The 21,178-nt window shown below is 34.4% G+C and overlaps 3 protein-coding genes across 3 annotated transcripts; all 3 read right to left on the bottom strand.

Annotated features, from left to right (window-relative positions):
• Positions 1-91: 91 nt before the first annotated feature.
• LOC110607186 (G-type lectin S-receptor-like serine/threonine-protein kinase LECRK3) lies at positions 92-2,956 on the bottom strand. The gene has a single exon (XM_021746266.2). The coding sequence runs from the start codon at positions 2,938-2,940 to the stop codon at positions 595-597; it is 2,346 nt and encodes a 781-aa protein (XP_021601958.1). The 5' UTR covers positions 2,941-2,956; the 3' UTR covers positions 92-594.
• Positions 2,957-6,593: 3,637 nt separating this feature from the next.
• Positions 6,594-8,451, bottom strand: LOC122723127 (G-type lectin S-receptor-like serine/threonine-protein kinase LECRK3). The gene has a single exon (XM_043954308.1). It carries the CDS (start codon positions 8,448-8,450, stop codon positions 6,645-6,647), a length of 1,806 nt encoding a protein of 601 aa, XP_043810243.1. The 5' UTR covers position 8,451; the 3' UTR covers positions 6,594-6,644.
• A 6,540-nt stretch (positions 8,452-14,991) lies between these two features.
• LOC110607202 (G-type lectin S-receptor-like serine/threonine-protein kinase LECRK3) lies at positions 14,992-17,668 on the bottom strand. The gene has a single exon (XM_021746271.2). It carries the CDS (start codon positions 17,448-17,450, stop codon positions 15,126-15,128), a length of 2,325 nt encoding a protein of 774 aa, XP_021601963.1. The 5' UTR covers positions 17,451-17,668; the 3' UTR covers positions 14,992-15,125.
• Between the last annotated feature and the right edge of the window lie 3,510 nt (positions 17,669-21,178).

Below are 21,178 nucleotides of genomic sequence, written 5' to 3'. Positions count from 1 at the left end.
TTCAGCCAATCATATGTAGCCACGTCAAAATATAGTTCGTAACCAGAAAAAAAAAAAGAAAAAGAAAAAGGAAAACAGTGCTTCTCTCCTACTCTCCAGCATTCGATAATAACAATTTGCTTCTTCCAAAGGCAACAAGATTGGATCTTTCACAGAGGTAAACCCCTTGTTCCTCAATCTGCCAATTACAATTTTTGCTGCTGGTATAGAGCTCTTAGCGATCAAATTAGAAATATAAATCTTGTGTAGTGAAGAAAGCTTGAAATGCTTTTAGATTATTGAAAAATTGAGCATGAAGAACATTCAGTTTCATTTTTGCTGAGTTAACTGGATTCAACGATGAGTTTTTTTTGTCGGCTAATTGGATTACAGGAAACACTACAAGGAAGGGTTTTTTATTATAATGATATAGAACAAACTGGTATTACATTTATTCTTTTCAATTTAGCTTCAGAAGCAGTCTACATAGCAAATGAAATACTTATAGTACAAAAAGCAAACGCCACCAGAAAACTACTATGCAATTGAATATTCATTTAACTAGTTTCTTGTTGGTTTCAGGTCAAGGTTACTTATGTGCAATGTTTGTTACAGCTAAATTGAGATGGAAAAGGAAGGTGGAGTAGGAGGGGTTGGTGTGTCTATTGTTCCTTCCAACATCAGCGCCACCCTCTTAATCGATGGCCGCAACGATGGCTCATCCTGGATGCACCAGAGTCCCACCTTCACCATTCTCTCAAGTTTAGTTTCCCCAACCTCTTCATGTTGGACCAGCTTCCTAAGTTCATTGGACTCAAAACATTCATAGACCCATTCTGCAAGAACAATTTCATTGTCTGGAACATGCATGTCTAAATTCCTTCGACAACATATGATTTCTAACAACATGATTCCATAGCTGTAAACATCTGCTTTGACAGTTATGGGGAAGTTTCTGTGCCACTCAGGGGCAACATATCCTCTGGTTCCTCTGACTCCAGTATATGTCTTGGATTGGTTGGGCATTAGCAGCTTGGACAAGCCAAAATCTGCAATTTTCACACCACCTTTCTCATCTATTAGTATGTTTTCTGGTTTGATATCACAGTGGATGATCTGGGTCTCACACTCTTCATGTAAATAGAAAATGCCTCGAGCTATGTTCAAGGCTATTTCTATTCTTTCCTCCCAAGCTGGCTTTTGTTCTGATTTGAACAGAAAGTCTGCAAGTGAGCCATTGCTCATGTATTCATAAACAAGGAGCCTATTAGTTCCATCATGGCAATAACCAAATAGTCGTACTAGGTTTTTGTGGTGAGTTCTCCCTATTACTCTCATTTCATTTCGAAATTCCCTTTCACCTTCTGCCACCACTTTCTCTAGCCTTTTGATGGCCACTGTAATGCCATTTGCTATCACCCCTCTAAAAACTGTCCCAAAAGCTCCTTTACCAATTTCATCCTTGAAATGATTTGTTGCTTTGTTGAGCTCATCGTATGTAAAAGATCTCAAAGTGATATCTTCAAATAGTGCATTATTTCCTTGACCTGAAATCTTCTTGTAATTCCAAACACGATATCTGTATGATAGAACACCAAAAATTGCTAGCAGAAAGACTGCAAGAGTTAAAAGTACAATACCTATTATAAGGATATTCATTCGTTGCTCTTTCATTTTTTTCATGCTCTCAATTTTTGTCCCTGAACTTCTGATGCTTACCTTAATAAATGTTACCACTGGTTCATTTTGTTTGAATCTCCCAAATCTCAGTGGAAACTTTTGTTTTCTGCACTCTTGGTTCTTAAATAATGCAGCTTCACAGTTGCAGTCTGTTGAACACTCCTCTCTGCAATCTGTTTCTGTGTTAGACCCGAATGTAGCATATGGGTCATCTTCCCATGATACATATTCCAGTTTGTGAATGATATAATTACTCTCTTTGAATTCCATGCAACCTTCATCACTGGAATTCCTTTGGCAGCCCAAATGCTTTTGGCTCTGGTCAATGAAATCAAAACCCGGAGGACAAGCACATGATGTGCCGTGATTCACAAGAGTACAATATGAATTCATACCGCACAAGCCAATGGGATCACATTTGTTGTCCGATGACCACCACTCGATCGACCAATTACCGTAGTGATCCAGATTATGTGAATATAATCGAAATATCCCATCTTCATCAATTGTTGCACGATAGATCAAGTTACCAGATATGTTTCCCCTTTCTTTCAAAGTCTTTATATTAGAGCCAGTAGCATTTAGCAGGTATAACTGGCCATTTCTATCGAGATTCAAGCTCACATCGTCTCCAGCAGCAGATGTCCCTGAAACCCAGTAGGCATAATCTTTTTCACCTGTATATTCCAGTGGATATTGCACCAGGTTTCCATCATTTTGCATAAAGAGTTGAAATCTTCCGCTTGTATGATTTGCGCTTGAGTTGCTCGACACTAGCCTCTTCCCAGCCAAAAGACGTTGTCCTGGTAAAATGGTGTCTGTGGGAAAATCAAAACTCTGCCATATGATTCTTGACTCTGAATCATATATTACAAAATTACCGGAATCAAGCATGGAGGCTGAGAAAGCTGGCTGGGGAACATTTGCAATTGGTATCAGCTGGCCTTGATTAAGCTGCAAGATGAGTCCACCATCACTGCTCAAGCTGAGAATCACATCATCTGGTAGTGGTGAGCCATCACTGTTTGCTGTCCATATGACTGTTTTTTGCTGGATTTTGGCAAACCAGATGCCCACAGCAAAGCCATTCCCTTTTGGGTAAAATCCAAAAGCAAAATGGCCAGAAGCTGAGTACCAATATGAAGAATGGGGAGTGAGTGATGAACCTAGACTAATATTGGAAGTTCTTTGTTGAGCTGTAGCTCCAGAAAATATGGAACTTGGAAGAAGAAGTAGAAACAGGATCATTGCTGCAAGTTTTAGATTGCAGAACCTTGTCATTCTTGTCCCTTCCTGAGTTCTTCATGATATTTCAATTCCTCAGCATTGGAATCATGAACTTACATTTTTTGTCAATTTTCCATACTTTTTTAAGTAGTTGACTTTGAAATTATGGAGAAGTCAATAAAAGTAGGCTGCACTTGGAAAGTCCTCTAAAGTATATGAATCATGACACCTGTAATTGAACGGCATGAGATGACAGCATAAGACACGTCAGTTCTTTCTTTTTCATCATTTCTGGTCGGACATTCATTTTCCTGCAATGCAACTGCTGCCATTAAATTATGGACATTCATTCTCAGTAAATATATTATTGATTATTTTAGAACGATCTATGTTTAACTTCATGCAAGAATCAAGAATGTATCTTTATGTTCTTTGGAGAGGGAGTGGAGTATTGTGTCCATATAATTAGAAATTAAATATTAAAATATGTATAAATATAATTATTATTATTTAGAGTATCAATTGTGAAAAATATTATAAATTTAAAATAAAATAAAAAATAAAATTATATATTTAATAAAATAGTAGAATTCGTGAAACAAATAAAATTAAATACTTTTACTTGAATTTATTTAATTAATTTATTTAGTTAATAATTTAATTTTAATTATTAAATTTAGAGTAAATAATTCTAAATAATTGATTTCTCTTTCGATCAAATTAATTAATTAAGTATTTCCTTTCCATATTAATTTCATAATAAAATTATTTAAATATTATGTACTCACAAATATTAATCTTAAGAATTAAATAATAGATTAATAAAAAAATCAATTTAAATAAATTAAAAAAATAATTCAAATTACATTAAGTCCTCAAGCAAAAGAATTTTGTTGCTTATATTCAAGAATTCAATAATAAATTCTTTTGAGAAATTATTCAAAATTATTTTAAAATAATTGTGAACAATAAATTAAAAAAAAAAGAGAAAAAAAGAAAAAAATATAGATGAATTTATCCTTTTAGATCTTTCAAATTTTAAGTGTTTCGCGATTTACATCATGTATATGTATTTAAGAGTGGTAAAAAGTAATTTAGTCTTTCAATTATAATATATTTATATCCTATTAAGACTCTTAATCGCATGACAAGAAGCAAAACATAAGATAGACCATAAAAATGTGTGTTTTTCTATGTGAATTTTGGCTTCAATTCCAGGCTAGTGAAAAGTATGGGCTATAGAGGCACAACACAGGGTAGAGAGAAAAAAAAAATATGGGGTTACCTATATTTGTTCAGAATCTCTCTAAATTTTTCTGAATTTCACTCTATTCTTTCAGTGAAAATATCAAATAATAGACTAAAACTAAAAATTCAATAAAATTAAGAATAATTAATCAAAATAGCCGGATGTAGCGTAAAAAATATATAAATAATTGTCTAGAATTTCAATCCATCGAGTACTCCAAACATAGATTTTTGTTTGTCTTGAGAAAAAAAAATAGAGAAGAATAAAATGGAGTATTAATTTGATAAATAGATTGCAACCCAGCTTATCTCAATAACTGTATCAAATAACTCATTAAAACTCATTCATGCACTAATGTTTAATAAAATTCAAATATCTACTTGTAAATAAATATATATAATTAAATCACATAATATGATATCATATAACAAAAAATAGATATACATTTACAGGTATATTAACCACTTCCAATCAGTTTCTATAACTCAAACTTATATTAACCACTTCATATCTAAGTAAATATATATATTTTTAATTACTATAGTACTAACAAACAAAGAGATTAAGAGGACTTCACATGGGGACAAATGGATATATGGCATGATAAGTAGATAGAAAGAAAGACGAAAGCTAACAATATTGAAAGGAAATCAAATACATATTTTAAATTTTTTTTTTTTTATTTTGTAACATTTTCCTTTGAGTGACACTTATCTTTTTATGCGAATGCCTACATTTATGATATTGATAACTCAACAGATCAAACTACTCAAGGTGATTTGCATACTCTTAATTTAAGTAGTTAGAAAGATGGATATATGATAAGATAGGCTATAGAAAGAAAGACTAGACTACAAAATTGAATGGAAATCAAACACATATCTTAAATATTTTTTTTATTTATTTTGTAACATCTTTCTTTGAGTTAACATTTATTTTTTTATGCGAATATCTACATTTGTGATGCTGGTACTCGTTTACTCAACATATCAAACTACTCAAGTTGCTTTTTATACTCTTAATTTGAGCTGTTGTTTAATGTAAAAGTACACATGGAGCTCATGTCCACTCCAAGTTACTAAGCAATTCAAAACATTAGAGTAGAAAGTTACTTCTATCTCTTTTTTCTTTTTAATTTAATTTACATATCCAACTTTCATGCAAAATTTTTTTTTGTAGGTCCCATGGGAAAAGAAGATAGACTAAATGACAAAATTTCAAAAGGGAGAACAAAAAATACGAAAAAAGGATAGTTAGATCAAAATAAAGAATGCTTATATAATTTCTCCCTAAGATGAGTATTGATTATTTTAAATTCATGAAATTTGTCTTTAAAACTGGTGAGACAATCTATATGTCAAATTTATACATGATACATAAAGTGATGAATGAACTAAACTAAACTAAAATGTATAATTATAATGATTTAGAAAAAGAAAAAAACTCTAATATAATATGCTGAAACAAAAAATATGCATAACATACAAAAAAATAAAAAACTATACCCCAAACTTATTTTTGACCTTGTTCTCACTGTAATCAAGATAAACAAATAAGCATATAAATAATTAAGATAAAGTAGAAGAATTAGGAATACTCTCATTTAAAACATGCTTTACTTTTTATTCATCTCTATTGATCTTGAATCCTAAAAAATAATAATAATTGCCAAATAAATTTAAGAGATTAAATAAAAACAAAAATAAAAAATAAAAACAAAATAAAAACAAATAAAACAAAATTAAAACTTGAACCGCCTCTAAAAAAGCTTAATTTATAGTTTTTAATTAGACTTCATATTCAAGTGCTCATCAAATAGTGACTTTCCTACATAAGAAGTGTCAAATGACACTACATATAAATCTTTATTTGTAATATCCTCAAGATTGATAAGATTTGTAATAATTTTACGCATAGTACAAATAACACTTGGTTATGAATAATCAAATTGAAGAAAGAACTCTAATTTATATTTCAACACTTGAAGAATATTATAAAATGAGGATGATGCTATTGAAAAATAAGAATCTTCCACTAGTACATCGGTCTACCAGTAAATGGCTACAATTCTCATTCAGATTCAGTGAAAAATACGGGGTATAGAGATAAAATATGGAGTAAAGATAAAAATACGGGATTATTCCATATTTTTGTTTGTTTCTTTAAATTTCTCCAAATTTCTCTAGATTTCTCTATGAAACGACTCTTTCATTTCTTACTTGTTTTTACCTATGAAAATATTAAAAAATTAAGTAAAATATCAAATAATAGAATAAAATTAGAAATTTTATAATTAAATATAAAAATCCAATAAAATTAAGAAGAATTAATCAAAATAATTAGATATGATATAAAAAATATAAAAATCCAATAAAATTATGAAAAATTAATAAAAAATTAAATATAATATAAAAAATATATGAATAATTGTATAAAATTTCAATGTATCAAACACTTGTTTAAGTCACTTGGCTTGCTAATGGAAAGCTTAAAAAATGAAAGCCTAAAATTATGTACAAGTAATATCATTATTGGAATTAGAAAAGGATGGAGGACTAGGGGGATCTGGTGTGTCTATTGTCCCTTCCAGCATCAGTACCACCTTCTTCATCGACGGCCGAGATGATGGCTCATCCTGGATGCACCATAGTCCCACCTTGACCAGCTTCTCAAGTTTACTTTCCTCCACTTCTTCATCCTGGATTAGCTGATCTAGCTGATTAGCCTCAAAGCAATCGTAGACCCAGTTTGCAAGAACAACTTGGTCGTCAGGAACATGCATATCCACATTCCTACGGCAACATATGATCTCCAGTAACATGATCCCAAAGCTGTACACATCTACCTTGACAGTTATTGGCAAGTTAGTGTGCCACTCAGGTGCAACATATCCCCTTGTTCCTCTGATTCCAGTATATGTCCTGGACTGATTGGGCATCAGCAGCTTGGACAAACCAAAATCAGCAATTTTTGCTGATTCTTTCTCATCCATCAGAATGTTTTCAGGTTTGATATCACAGTGGATGATCTGGGTCTCGCATTCTTCGTGCAGATAGACAATTCCTCTAGCTATGTTCAGTGCCATTTCATTTCTTTCCTCCCAAGCTGGCTTTTGCCCAGACCTGAAAAGAAAGTCAGCAAGTGAGCCATTGCACATGTACTCGTATACCAGAAGCCTGTTAGTTCCATCATGGCAGTAACCGAGCAATCGAACTAAGTTTTTGTGATGAGTTCGTCCTATTACTTTCATCTCATTCAGAAATTCTCTTTCACCTTCTGCCACCACTTTCTCTAGCCTCTTGATTGCCACAACTCTATTGCCATTTGATATGACACCTCTAAACACTGTCCCAAAAGCTCCTCTGCCAATTTCATCCTCAAACTTGTTTGTTGCTTTTTTAAGCTCATCATATGTAAATGATCGCAAAATTACATCATCAAGCAGTTCATCATTGCCATGATTTATAACCTTTTTGTAATTCCAAACTCGGTATCTGTAGAAAAGAATACCAAAAATCACCAGAGCTAGTAATGCGAGTGTTGAGACTGCAATGCAAGCTATCAGGATGCCTCTTGTTCTTAGCTCGTTCTTTCTATTACTGCCTCCAGTTTTCATCCCCAAATCTGCAACTTTTGCTTTGATGAAAGTTGTCATTGATGGATTTCCCTGGGCTTTCCCAAATCTTAATGGAAGTATATGCTTTCTGCACTGTTGGTTCCTATATACTGCAGCTTCACAGTAACAATCCTTTAAGCACTCATCTCTACAAGCTTCTTTTGTAGCAGATGGAAGAGTAGAATAAGGTTTAGATTCCCATGATATGCCTTCCAATTCTTCAAAAGCAAAACCACTCTCTCGAGTATTCGTGCAATCATCTGCACTTGAATTTGGCCTACATCCCAGGTTCTTTTGGCTTTGGTCAATGAACTCAAAACCAGGAGGACAAGCACATACAGCCACCTGATCTACCAGAGTACAATATGCATTTGAACCGCACAAGCCAGTGGGATCACACTTGTTATCAGATGACTGCCATTCCACTGTCCAGTTGCTGTGCCCATTCAAATTATGTGAATACAATCGGAATATTCCATCTGCATCAATCGTTGCACGATACATAGCTTTACCAAATATGGTTATACTGTTACTTAGATTCCTTATATTTTTCCCATTAGTATCCAGCAAGTACAGCAGACCATTTTTATCAAAATTCAGCTTCACATTACCTCCAGCATATGCTGTACGCGATCTCCAGTAAATGTAATCAAATTGATCTGGATCTTCCACCGGAAACATAACCAGATTTCCATTCATTCTTGAAACAGTTTGATATATTCGAGATACTTTTTGTATATCTAATGATCAGGTATGTACACACTTATATACTTGTACAAATAGAGAGATTAGGCTAAGCTAACAGAATGAGTTAGGATAACAGCTGTACAACTACAAACTAGCAAATTAGTTATTCTCATCCTTATCAGGCCCCCGCGATTCGAGATGTTCTGGAAGAGCTCGAATCGTAAGATGAAACATGAGCGCACGATGCCGGTTTTTGGAGAGAGGTTTCGTTAAGACGTCTGCCAGCTGATCTTTGGAACATAAAAATTGGACTCTGACTTCGTGTTTTTGAACTTTGTCTCGCACAAAATGATAATCAACTTCTAAGTGCTTCGTTCTATGAAAAACAGGATTAACCGAAAGATACGTAGCTCCAATATTGTCACACCATAAATTAGGAGTTGCAGTAGAACAGTAACCGATATCACGTAATAATGATTGAATCCAAGTTAATTCCATGACAGCAACACCTATGGCTCGGTATTCTGCTTCCGTTGAGGAACGCGCAACAGTCTGCTGCTTCTTAGAGTTCCAGGATATGAGATTTGTTCCTAAAAATATTGCAAAGCCGGTGATGGATTTCCGGTCAGCCGAAGTACTAGCCCAGTCTGCATCCGAATAAACATTGAGATTCAGTGTCTTTGATTTTGTAAGAAGAAGACCATGATGTGCTGTGGCCTTTAAATATCTCAATATCAGTGTAACAGAGTTCCAATCATCTTCTGTCGGTTGGTGCAAAAATTGAGAAACACGATGAATTGCAAAACAGGCGTCCGGACGAGTTAAACTCAAGTACTGCAATCCGCCAACTATCGTGCGATACAAAGTAGGGTCTGAAAATTGTTGACTCTCCTCAACATGTAATTGCCGTTTGACAGCTGCAGGTGTTGATAAGCCCTTACAATCATTCATTCGTGCTTTCAAAAGCAGATCATGAATGTATTTTTGTTGTGTGAGTAACAACCCCTCCTTGGACCAAACAGCCTCCATACCAAGAAAATATTCTAGTTTCCTAAGATCTTTCAGCAAAAATTCCTTTTGTAAGGAGGCAATAGTCTGATTAATTGTTGATGTACAGGTACCAGTTAAAACAATGTCATCAACGTAAACTAAGAGAAACAATATTACCCCATTTTTGACATAATGAAATAACGAAGGATCGGCAGGAGACACCCGAAACCCATGCTTGTTCAAGGCAATAAATAGACGTTTATACCATTGACGAGGGGCTTGCCGCAAACCATATAGAGATCATTTTAAACGACATACATAATCAGGCCTGGTTGAATCACAAAAACCCGGAGGTTGCTCCATATAAACCTCATCATCTAAATCTCCATGCAAAAAGGCATTTGAAACATCCAATTGTTTGACCAACCAATCTTTGGAGATGGCTAAGGACAGCATGATTCTGATCGTTGTTGGTTTTACAACAGGAGAAAATGTTTCCAGATAGTCAATTCCGGGCCGTTGATGATAACCTTTGGCGACCAGCCGAGCTTTGTAGTGTTCAATACTGCCATCTGATTTCTGCTTCACCCGAAAAACCCACTTACAGCCGACAATGTTCTGTGCTTTATGACGCGGAACTAAGTCCCATGTTCCGGTTTGAATCAACGCATTAAGTTCATTTATCATAGCCTCCCGCCAAAGTAACTCTTTTATAGCTTGTGTGTAACATGTAGGTGTAGGAACCGAAGGAGCAGCTGCTTGATTTGCTTTTGGAGTCCAAGGTACCCTTGTTTTCAATTTTCTCGTTTGTTGTCGAGTAACCATGGGATGTGTTTTTATTGCAAGTGGAGCAGGCTGTTCAATTGGAGCAATCTCAGTAGGATGATCAAGAGGAGCTGAAACTGGTGAGTGCAAAGAAAGTTCAAGAGGGACAAGTGCAGCCTGTGTACAAGACTGCGGTTGAAGCTCTGGACTAGATGAAGCATTATGTGTGTCACCAATTTCAGCAGACCCATGACGCAAAGGTACCACTAGACTTAGTTGTTGCTGCTCATTAACAAAACTTTGAACAGAACCGTGTGGTGCCGGCCCAAGAAGACCATTTCCTGAATTGGAAAAGACGGGAACAGGTGGTAAAGGAATCGACGTTGGACTCTCTTCTTGTGTTGACGAAGCACCATTATCATTTAGTTGCTCAAACGGAAATACCTGTTCAAAAAATAACACATGACGTGAGACAAATATACGGCCAGAAGACAATTCTAAACAAGTGTACCCTTTATGAACTTTACTGTACCCAAGAAAGACACATTTGGACGATTTGGGTGCTAGTTTGTGTGGTGAGTACGGCTTAAGCCAAGGATAGCACAATGAACCAAACACACGCAATTCATCATAGGTCGGAGAATTTTGAAACAAAACCTCATATGGTGTTCGATTATTAATCAAGGAAGAAGGAAGTCGGTTGATTGTGTAAACAGCTGTTTCAAAGGCAAAATTCCAATATGAATAAGGGACAGAGGCATGATTTAATAAAGCTCTTCCTAACTCGACAATGTGTCTGTGCTTTCGCTCGGCACACCCATTTTGTTCAGGAGTGTGTGGGCAAGAAATACGTTGTGTAATACCATTAGAGTTAAGATAAGCAGTCAATGATCTAAATTCCCCACCCCAATCAGATTGAAAGTTCTTAATAGGCACACCAAAATATTTTTCGACTAAAGTTCGAAATCGAATAAATACAGGAAGAACCTCAGATTTCTGTTTAAGAAAATAGACCCAACAATACTTGCTGAAATGATCAAAGAAAATGACGTAATAACGAAAACCATCAACAGAAACAAAAGGGGAAGGACCCCAAACATCCGAACAAATCAATTCTAAGGGCTATTTAGCATGATAAAAAGACTCTGGAAAAGATAACTTATGTGATTTGCTCACATTACAGGCATTACAAAAATGACCCAATTTATTCAACGAATGAGAAATGTTATTTCTCCGAAGAACTTCTTGAACGACACGAACGTTAGCATGACCAAGACGCTCATGCCACAAAGAAACAGTTGCTGGAAACGCCTGTGGTGAAAAGGAACGAACTTGGTGCTGCATGGGAAAAATATAGAGACCATCCTTACTCTGGCCTTGGTATAACACCTGCCTCGTGAGGATATCCTTCACAAAATATTTGTCAGGGAAAAATTTAATTGATGTATTATTTTGTGATGTAAAGGCAGATACTGATAACAAATTGTTAGTAACGGCAGGAGAATATAAGACATCATTCATCACAAAATTATGACCATTAATGGATGGAAAAACAGAACCCTGAGATAAGATTGGAAGTTGTTTACCATCAGCAATTGTCAAGGCAAGAGTGTTGTGAACTGGAGCAGGTTGTGCAAGTATTTCCTTATGAGCAGCTAAATGATAATTAGCGCCGGAGTCCACAGTCCAAGTAGGAGCAGAGTCTGTTCCAGTAGCAGCAGCATTTGCTTGAGGTGGAGGTTTAGGAGATGGGCACTGTCGTGAAACATGACCAGTACCGTTGCAGTTATAACAAACCAGTTCAGAAATGGGGGACGCATTATAAGACTGAAAACCACGCCCAGAATTATATCCCCTGCCTTGATATTGAGTGGAGTAACGGCCACCACGACCGCGATAACCACGACCACGCCCTCTGCCTTGGCGTCCAGAACTCGCATATTGGGCAGTGGGTGGTACAGCAGACGAAATAGTTAAATTATCAAATTGAAGTTGCGCTTCTTCACTAAGCAGCAACGCATACAATTCATCAAATGAAATTGATGAGTGCCGAGCTTCTTGAACTCTAGCAAAGGGACGATACTCAGGTCCCAAACCAGCAAGTACATCACAGACTAAACTTTCATCAGTAATAGGACAACCAAAAGCACGCAATTGATCAGAAATGGATCGAGCTTTACGCATATAAACATCAATAGTATCATTACCACGAGATAAGTGTTTAAGTTGTTTGCGAAGCTATTGTACCTTAGTTTTTGCGCCTTTGGAATTGATTACCTCAAGCGTATCCCAAGCATCTTTCGCTGTGTGGCAGTGAACAATCTGGGTCATAATAGTTTCAGAGACAGAAGAATTAATCCAACTGCGTACAATCTGATCGTTACAGAACCAATCCATATATGCAGGATTTGGTTCACCCGTTGTTAGGGTTTCTGGAGGCGTAGGCTTCGAACCATCAACATAAGAAGCAAGTCGATATCCATTGAGTAGAGGCTGGATTTGAGCCTTCCAAAGCAAATAGTTGGAGGTCGTAAGTTTCACAGTAATAAATTGTGAAATATTCGGCATGGAGGTAGGAATTGGGGAAGCGCCCGAAACATTAGTTCCAGAAGCAGAGGATGTAGTTTCTGACATTTTGAAAGATTAAGAAGAAGAAGATCTGATCAAAGGAGGGAAGAATTTGATAGAGAAAGAATTTGATAGGTGGCTAAAGAGCCCTTTAATGCTCTGATACCATGAAACAGTTTGATATATTCGAGATACTTTTTGTATATCTAATGATCCGGTATGTACACACTTATATACTTGTACAAATAGAGAGATTAGGCTAAGCTAACAGAATGAGTTAGGATAACAGCTGTACAACTACAAACTAGCAAATTAGTTATTCTCATCCTTATCAATTCTCATCCTGATCGCAAATCTTCCACTCGAATGAACTGTGTCGGAGATGCTACTCACCAGCTGTTCCGTAGCCACTAGACTCTGCCCTGGTAAGATGGTGTCTGTGGGAGCATCAAAATTCTGCCATATGATCTTAGAATCCGAATCATAAAGTACGAAGTTGCCCGAATTGAGCATGGAGGCTGAGGAAGCAGGCTTGGGAATCTTTGCAATGGATTTGGATTCACTTCCCTGCTGCTGCAGAATGAGTTCACCTTGAGCATTTAAGATCAAAGTAGAATTCTTGGACAGAGGAGGGTCATCACGGTTAGCTGTCCAAATGACAGTTTTCTGATGGATTCTCGGCAACCATATGCCTATAGCAAAGCCAACTCCTTGTGGGTAAAAACCAAAGGCGAAATGACCAGACTCTGAAGACCAATAAGAGATGTTTGTGGGACTGAGAGATGAACCTAAGGCGATGACACTTTGTTGAGCAATTGCTAGAGAAGATATTGAACTCAGAAGAAGAAAAATTTGGAACATTGCTGCAAATTTTGTGATTATGTTCTTAGCTAGTGAGAGATATATTTAAAAGCTTTTATTTTTAATGGGGATAAGTAAATTTTAGCATTCAATTCCGAGGAGTCAAATTCTTGAACTTTCTCTAATTTGACTTTGAAAGCTGGTTACTAAGAGAGTTGAAGATTGTTATTGTGAACATGTTGACTTGATTAATGGGGCGGAATACGAGTGTTCAAATCAAAACCAAAATGTTTGGTCATGGTTCTATTAATTTGACTTTATGAAAAATTACTCAAATATATCAACCAAAAAATAGTCAACTATGATTTTAAAATTAAAAAAAAAAGGAAAACTTTAATTAATAAATAACTCATTTAATAATAAAATAACAAAATATCAATGAAGTAAATGAAAATAAAATAAAAAATCTAATTATATAAGAATCAGACAATTTTGGACCGGTCATTATTTATATTAAACCGACTAAACTGACCGACTCAATTCATATGGACTTGATAGGTTGGTTCAATCACTTAAAAATCTCTCCTTAATTCGATGGGTCTCTGAATCTAATTACTGCTAGCAAATCCTCAAATCTTATTGTTCTCCTAAGTTTCAGATTCAAAGAAAACCTCCAAAGAAGTCCAGCCTCGCCGTCATCGTCTCAGAGCTCGACTTTTCAATCACACCAAGCCGTCTTTTTCTACGGTTTTCTCAAGTGGGTTTTCCTTAGTCTCCATTCATCTCCTGGAGTTGATATATTATATAGAGCGTTATTTTTCATAAATCATGCAAGAGCACAATTTTTTTTAAAATGAAAATGTTTTAAATTAAAAAGTTTGATTTCAAATGGAATGATTAGCATTTGTTTAATAAGCATGAAATCAATCCCTTATATGTCTTTTATTCAGTAGCCGTATCTAGATATTTCAATTTTATTTTTTTGAGTGATATCTATCACTTCATATAATTCAGAAAAATTTTTATCTACGTAAATATTAAAGATAAAATTTTTAAGTTGAATTAAGGTAGAAAATTCACGTTTATAAAATTTTATAAGTTAGAATTTTAAATTTCTTTTTTATTTGAATAATTTAATTTACTATTCATATAAATACTATTTGATTTTTAATATATTTAATTTTTTTTAAAAAAAAATAAGATGGCTAGTAACATATTAAACTTATTTTTTCTTAGATTTTTTTTTTCTAAATCTAAATTGTGGATGAAAGCTATTGAATAGCTTAATCATTATTCATGTATTAAGTTGATTTGATTCAACAATAAGGTCTTTTTGCATCTTGTTATCTCAGAGTATTTCAGGAAACACTACCAGAAAGTGTCTTTGTGATAGCTATATGGTCTAAGATTATGCAGAAGCCCCTTATCAGACAATATTAAATTATTGATGATTTCTATTAAGCTTCAGAACTAGTCTATATATGGCAAATGAAAATCCTTATAGTACAAAAAGCAAATGCCACCAGAAAACTATTTTGGTTTCTTGTTGCTTTCAGGTCATAGCTACTTTTGTGCAAAGTTTGTTATTGAAATGGAAAAGGAAGGTGGAGTAGGAGGATCTGGTATGTCTATGGTTCCTTCCAACATCAGCACCACCCTCTTAATCGATGGCCGCAACGACGGCTCCTCCTGGATGCACCAAAGTCCCACCTTCACCATTTTCTCAAGTTCACTCTCCTCAACATCTTCATGTTGGACCAGCTTCCTAAGCTTATTAGCCTCAAAACATTCATACACCCAGTCTGCAAGAACTACTTCATTGTCTGGAACATGCACGTCTAATTTCCTTCTGTAACATATGATCTCTAACAACATGATTCCATAGCTGTAAACATCTGCTTTAACAGTTATGGGTAAGTTTCTGTGCCATTCAGGTGCAACATATCCCCTGGTTCCTCTTATTCTAGTATCTGTCTTGGATTGGTTGGGCATTAGCAGCTTGGACAAACCAAAATCTGCAATTTTCACACCACCTCTCTCATCTATTAGTATGTTTTCTGGTTTGATGTCACAGTGGATGATCTGGGTCTCACACTCTTCATGTAAATAAAAAATGCCTCGAGCTATGTTCAGGGCTATTTCAATTCTTTCCTCCCAAGCTGGTTTTTGTTCTGATTTGAACAGAAAGTTTGCAAGTGAGCCATTGCTCATGTATTCGTAAACGAGGAGCCTGTTGATTCCATCATGGCAATAACCAAATAGTCGAACGAGGTTTTTGTGGTGTGTTCTCCCTATTGCTTTCATCTCATTTCGAAATTCTCTTTCACCTTCTGCCACCACTTTCTCTAGCCTTTTGATAGCCACTGTAATGCCATTTGACATCACCCCTCTAAAAACTGTCCCAAAAGCTCCTCTACCAAGTTCATCCTTGAAATTATTTGTTGCTTCATTCAGCTCATCAAATGTGAAAGATCGCAAAGTAATATCTTCAAATAGTGCATCATTTCCCTGATCTATCTTTTTATGGTTTCGAACTCGGTGTCTGCAGAAAAGAATACCAAAAATCACCAGAGCTAGTGATGCAAGTGTTGAGACTGCAATGCAAGTTATTAGGACGCCTTCTGTTCTTAGCTCTTTCTTTCTTTTACTGCCCCCAGTTTTCATCCCCAAATCAGCAATCCTTGCTTTGATGAATGTTGTCATTGATGAATTTCCTTGGGCTTTCCCAAATTTTAATGGAAGCACATGCTTTTTGCACTGTTGGCTCCCATATACAGCAGCTTCACAGTAACAATCTTTTAAGCACTCCTCTCTGCAAGCTTCTCTTGTAGCAGATGGAAGAGTAGAATATGATTGAGAGGCCCATGATATGCCTTCCAATTCTTCAAAAGTAAAACCACTCTCTCGAGTATTCGTGCAACCATCTGCACTTGAATTTGGCCCACATCCCAGGTTCTTTTGGCTTTGGTCAATAAACTCAAAACCAGGAGGACAAGCACATGCAGCCACCTGATCTACCAGAGTACAATAAGCATTTGAACCGCACAAACCATTGGGATCACACTTGTTATCAGATGACTGCCATTCCACTGTCCAGTTGCTGTGCCCATCCAAATTATGTGAATACAATCGGAATATTCCATCTGCATCAATCGTTGCACGATACATAGCTTTACCAAATATGGTTATGCTGTTACTTAGATTCCTTATATTTTTCCCGTTAGTATCCAGCAAGTACAGCAGACCATTTTTATCAAAATTCAGCTTCACATTACCTCCAGCATATGCTGTACGCGATCTCCAGTAAAAGTAATCAAATTGATCTGGATATTCCACCGGAAACATAACCAGATTTCCGTTGATTCTCATCCTGATCGCAAATCTTCCACTCGAATGAACTGTGTCGGAGATGCTACTCACCAGCTGTTCCCTAGCCACTAGACTCTGCCCTGGTAAGATGGTGTCTGTGGGAGCATCAAAAGTCTGCCATATGATCTTAGAATCCGAATCATAAAGTACGAAGTTGCCGGAATTGAGCATGGAGGCTGAGGAAGCAGGCTTGGGAATATTTGCAATGGATTTGGATTCACTTCCCTGCAGCTGCAGAATGAGTTCACCTTGAGCATTTAAGATCAAAGTAGAATTCTTGGCCAGAGGAGGGTCATCACGGTTAGCTGTCCAAATGACAGTTTTCTGATGGATTCTCGGCAACCATATGCCTATAGCAAAGCCAACTCCTTGTGGGTAAAAACCAAAGGCGAAATGACCAGATTCTGAAGACCAATAAGAGATATTTCTGCGACTGAGAGATGAACCTAGGGTGATGATACTTTGTTGAGCAATTGCTAGAGAAGATATTGAACTCAGAAGAAGAAAAATTTGGAACATTGCTGCAATTTTTGTGATTATGTCCCTTAACTAGACATAGATAGTTGGAGCTTTGATTTTTAATTTCTGGAGATGAGTAAATTTTTCACATTTCAACAATCGGAGTCAAAATCTTGAAGTCTTTGTAATATGAGTAAAGGAGGCGACCGCATGCCTTTGCCTTTACTTTCTTCAGGGTGTTGATAATTGCCATTGGGAAGGGAAAAACGGATTCATATGCACCAACCATATCATATCGTATGTTTATATCTGATAAAGTAGTCTATACGTTTGGTGATGATACTTTCATTATTAAAATTAATAAAAAATTTTGAGAGTTCTCATATTCTACCCTTTTCATTCCCATCTCAAAAAAAAATTATATATGAAAAAGAAAATTAGTGGTATACTATGCTAAAACCTAAATAATTAATGTGCTGATAAACATAATTAAGAAAAAACTATTTTGTGATTGTGAAGACACAAGTTAACATTTTAAATATTAATTTTATTTAAAAAAATGTCATATTTTTTCGAAATTAATACAAACAAAAAAACCATATTTGAGATTCTCAAAGTATTGAATCAAAAATTAATCATTTAACTATTAATTTTATTTAGAAAAATATCAAATTTCTTTCGAGATTGATACAATATCGATGAAATTCTATACAGCAATCATAGAAATTCTAATATGCTCAAATGCTATTGAGCTTTTAAATATTAATTTTATTTTAAATGTTAAATTTAATTATTTTTAAATTTTTCTCTAAACTTTTTCTCTAACTAAATTTAATTGTTATAATTATTTAAATCTAATAAATATAAGGATAAATTTTAGATGTGAGATTGAGATTATTTAGGTTTACTAATTACATCCAACAACATTTACAATCAGCAGTGAAAGAAAAACCCTAAACTAATGTTAGGAAATTTTTTGATTAGATTGAAATCATTAATTATTATTTTATTAAAAATTAATAATTTTACAAGAATTTAATTCAGTTGATTCATTTTCTAATAATTTTTTTATTCAAATTTTTCGAACTGATCAGGAAGTGTTTCTTGAGTGGGAGACTTTTCTCAAACCCAATTTTACGGTGCCTGTCTGTTCACACGTCCTTGCTGTGTAATTTCCTTGGCCGTATCTCTTGGGCTCATGGTCGTGTTCAGCTCAAACTGGGGTCAATTGAGCTGTCTTAATTTTACACAACTAGGGCGTGTCTGGGGGCCTAGTTTGGCTTCTCGAAGAGCTCTTTTAAGTTTATCAATTCCTCCATCGGATTCATTCCTACTTCAATTCTTTTTAGAATTAATTCATTCCAAATTAACTGAGATTAGTTGAGATTAACTTACAAAGATAACAAATAGAACGAGAATTAAACAAAACCATCCTAATTTTAATTAATTAAAATATAACTACTAACAAAACATTCACAAAAGTGACTATATTATCGTATATATCGTATATAGGCAGATGCATATGATCATAGAAATACTCAAACATGAAATCACTGGCTCACCTTTTCCAAAATACTCAAACATCCATATCTTTTGATTTGGGGTCGACCTCTAACCTTAACTTTAAAAGAATTTTACAATGCATGTAATAGTTTTATTATAACTATTTGTCATATTTGGTTCTAGCGAGGATGAGTTAGTGGAAGGAAGTGGGGAGACCAATGCCCTGCAACATAAAAGGAAGCATAAGCAGTGAGTGTATAACTGCCATAAATACATATTTGCAGTAATAATTGATTCAGTGAATTGTGGATCTTGCAAGATGGAAAATGCCAGAACATCGTTAAAAAAATAAAAAATACTGACAGAATGGTGAATTCTGAGTTGTAGTTGTAGTAAAGCACCATTTAAAGAATCACCCATTTTGTTTGTTTTGTGTCACTTTGGACAGACAACTTCCTTAAAAACTTGAACAATTTTCTTTTGGTAAAAAACAAAAAAAATTAACTAATGTAATCTTCTTGTCTGCCGACAATTGGTATTAAATGTACTCTGAAAATAAATGCAATCAGTAGGTTAAACAAGAATAAGCAATTGTATCAATCATACCGCAGAATAATTTATCAATAGATTTTAGTTCATTATATAAAAAAAATAATTATATATAATGAATTATAATTGATCCTTATAAATTTTATTATAATTAATAACGGTTATATAGAATAATTTTTTAAATAGACAAAGTCAATCAATGACCAACTATAAAGGAACTACAATTCTGGAGGGTAATTTCTTTTTTCACAGTTAAGAGTGAGCAGTATTCGATTCAAATCGAAAAAATTAATCGAACTGAATTAATTTGAAATTTTAATTTGATTTTTTATTCATTTCGGTTCAGTTTGATTTTTAATTTTAAAAATTTTGATTATTTCAGTTCGGTTCCATTTTAATCAGAAAAAAATCAAAAAAATCAAATCGAACCGATTAATGATAATAATATATTATTTTTAATAATATAGAGATTAAATTATATTAAGATTAAAATATTTTAATTAAATTTTAAAATACTAAAAATAAAGTGTAAAAAATAAAAAAAATTATTAAAAAATTAAAATAATCAAATCAAATTAAATCGAATCGAATCAGATCGGTTCAATTTGATTCAATTTCTTATTAAAATGGTTGAATTCACTTTTACATGCCAAATGGCTTCAAAATTCAGCAGCAATTTCTCATTGGAAATAGACAGTATTTCAATTAGACTAATAATCACTAACCCATTTTCCAATTTTATTACACGAGGAGACAAAATCATAGAGACACTGGAAGGTTTACACGATCCCCGAATTCTGTTTCCGGGTACAATCAATGATTTCATTCCTTTGATTGCTGATGTACTTGAAGAACAAGCTTGGCTTTCACCCAGCCCATCATTAAAATTGTTGTTGATTATGAGGAAGCAATCCACAAAACGGCAATGAGTGATGCGTTACAGTAAGCATATTCAAAGTGTGAAAAGCAAGTTCATCCATTGATCAAGTCATCATCTTTAACTGAACCCATATTAGAGTTCATGTCAAGAAAGGTGGTGACACATCAAATAGTGGCCCACCCAGAAAGCAAATCAATGCATTTTATTACTATAAATTCTCCAGTAATGTTTTTTTTTTATGTCAATGGTCCGACAATTGGGCATTAATAGGAGAAATACGACTTTTTGTATGTGATTTGGGGCTTGGAAGTTAAATGCCAGCCCAAAGGAAGCCTATGATGTTAAAAGATTGGAATTTTTCTTCGTAGACAAGATGGAGGCCCTCATTGTTTGGTGTTGAGAAAAGATAGACATTATCACACCCACTCCGCCGGATCGAGTCTATGTAAATCCCTCAATCGTTTCATTTGTATTTCAAAAACATAAAAATGTGTTTTGAATCGGATCGATTTAATTGATTCGATTTAAAAAATTAAATTAGGAATCAACTCTTTAGTCGAGTCAACTTACCTTTCAAAATCATTATTTTAAAATCATCAAAAATCTTCTACCTATGAATTATTTGATTCAATATCATACTTACTCAAAATGGATTTATTTTTCTATGTTTATATGTTAGAAATTAAAAAAAAATATAAGAAATCTAAAAATTTAAAATTTTGGGTTTTATTTATTTTACGGATTTTTTTTATATATTTAGAACACTAAAAAATTGTTAAGGAAATATTTTAATGAAAAGAAAATTCAGCCATTTTTAAAAAGAAAATAATTTTCTTTTCTCTTAAAAAAGTCATTT

The sequence above is a fragment of the Manihot esculenta genome, chromosome 2 (genome assembly GCF_001659605.2).
Source record: "Manihot esculenta cultivar AM560-2 chromosome 2, M.esculenta_v8, whole genome shotgun sequence".
Lineage (NCBI taxonomy): Eukaryota > Viridiplantae > Streptophyta > Magnoliopsida > Malpighiales > Euphorbiaceae > Manihot > Manihot esculenta.
This window is presented reverse-complemented; position numbering and strand designations above follow the sequence as displayed.

Excerpts from the sequence above, each read along its gene's own strand:
- LOC110607186 (XM_021746266.2), bottom strand. The coding sequence starts at position 2,940 with ATGACAAGGTTCTGCAATCTAAAACTTGCAGCAATGATCCTGTTTCTA.
- LOC122723127 (XM_043954308.1), bottom strand. The coding sequence starts at position 8,450 with ATGAATGGAAATCTGGTTATGTTTCCGGTGGAAGATCCAGATCAATTT.
- LOC110607202 (XM_021746271.2), bottom strand. The coding sequence starts at position 17,450 with ATGTTCCAAATTTTTCTTCTTCTGAGTTCAATATCTTCTCTAGCAATT.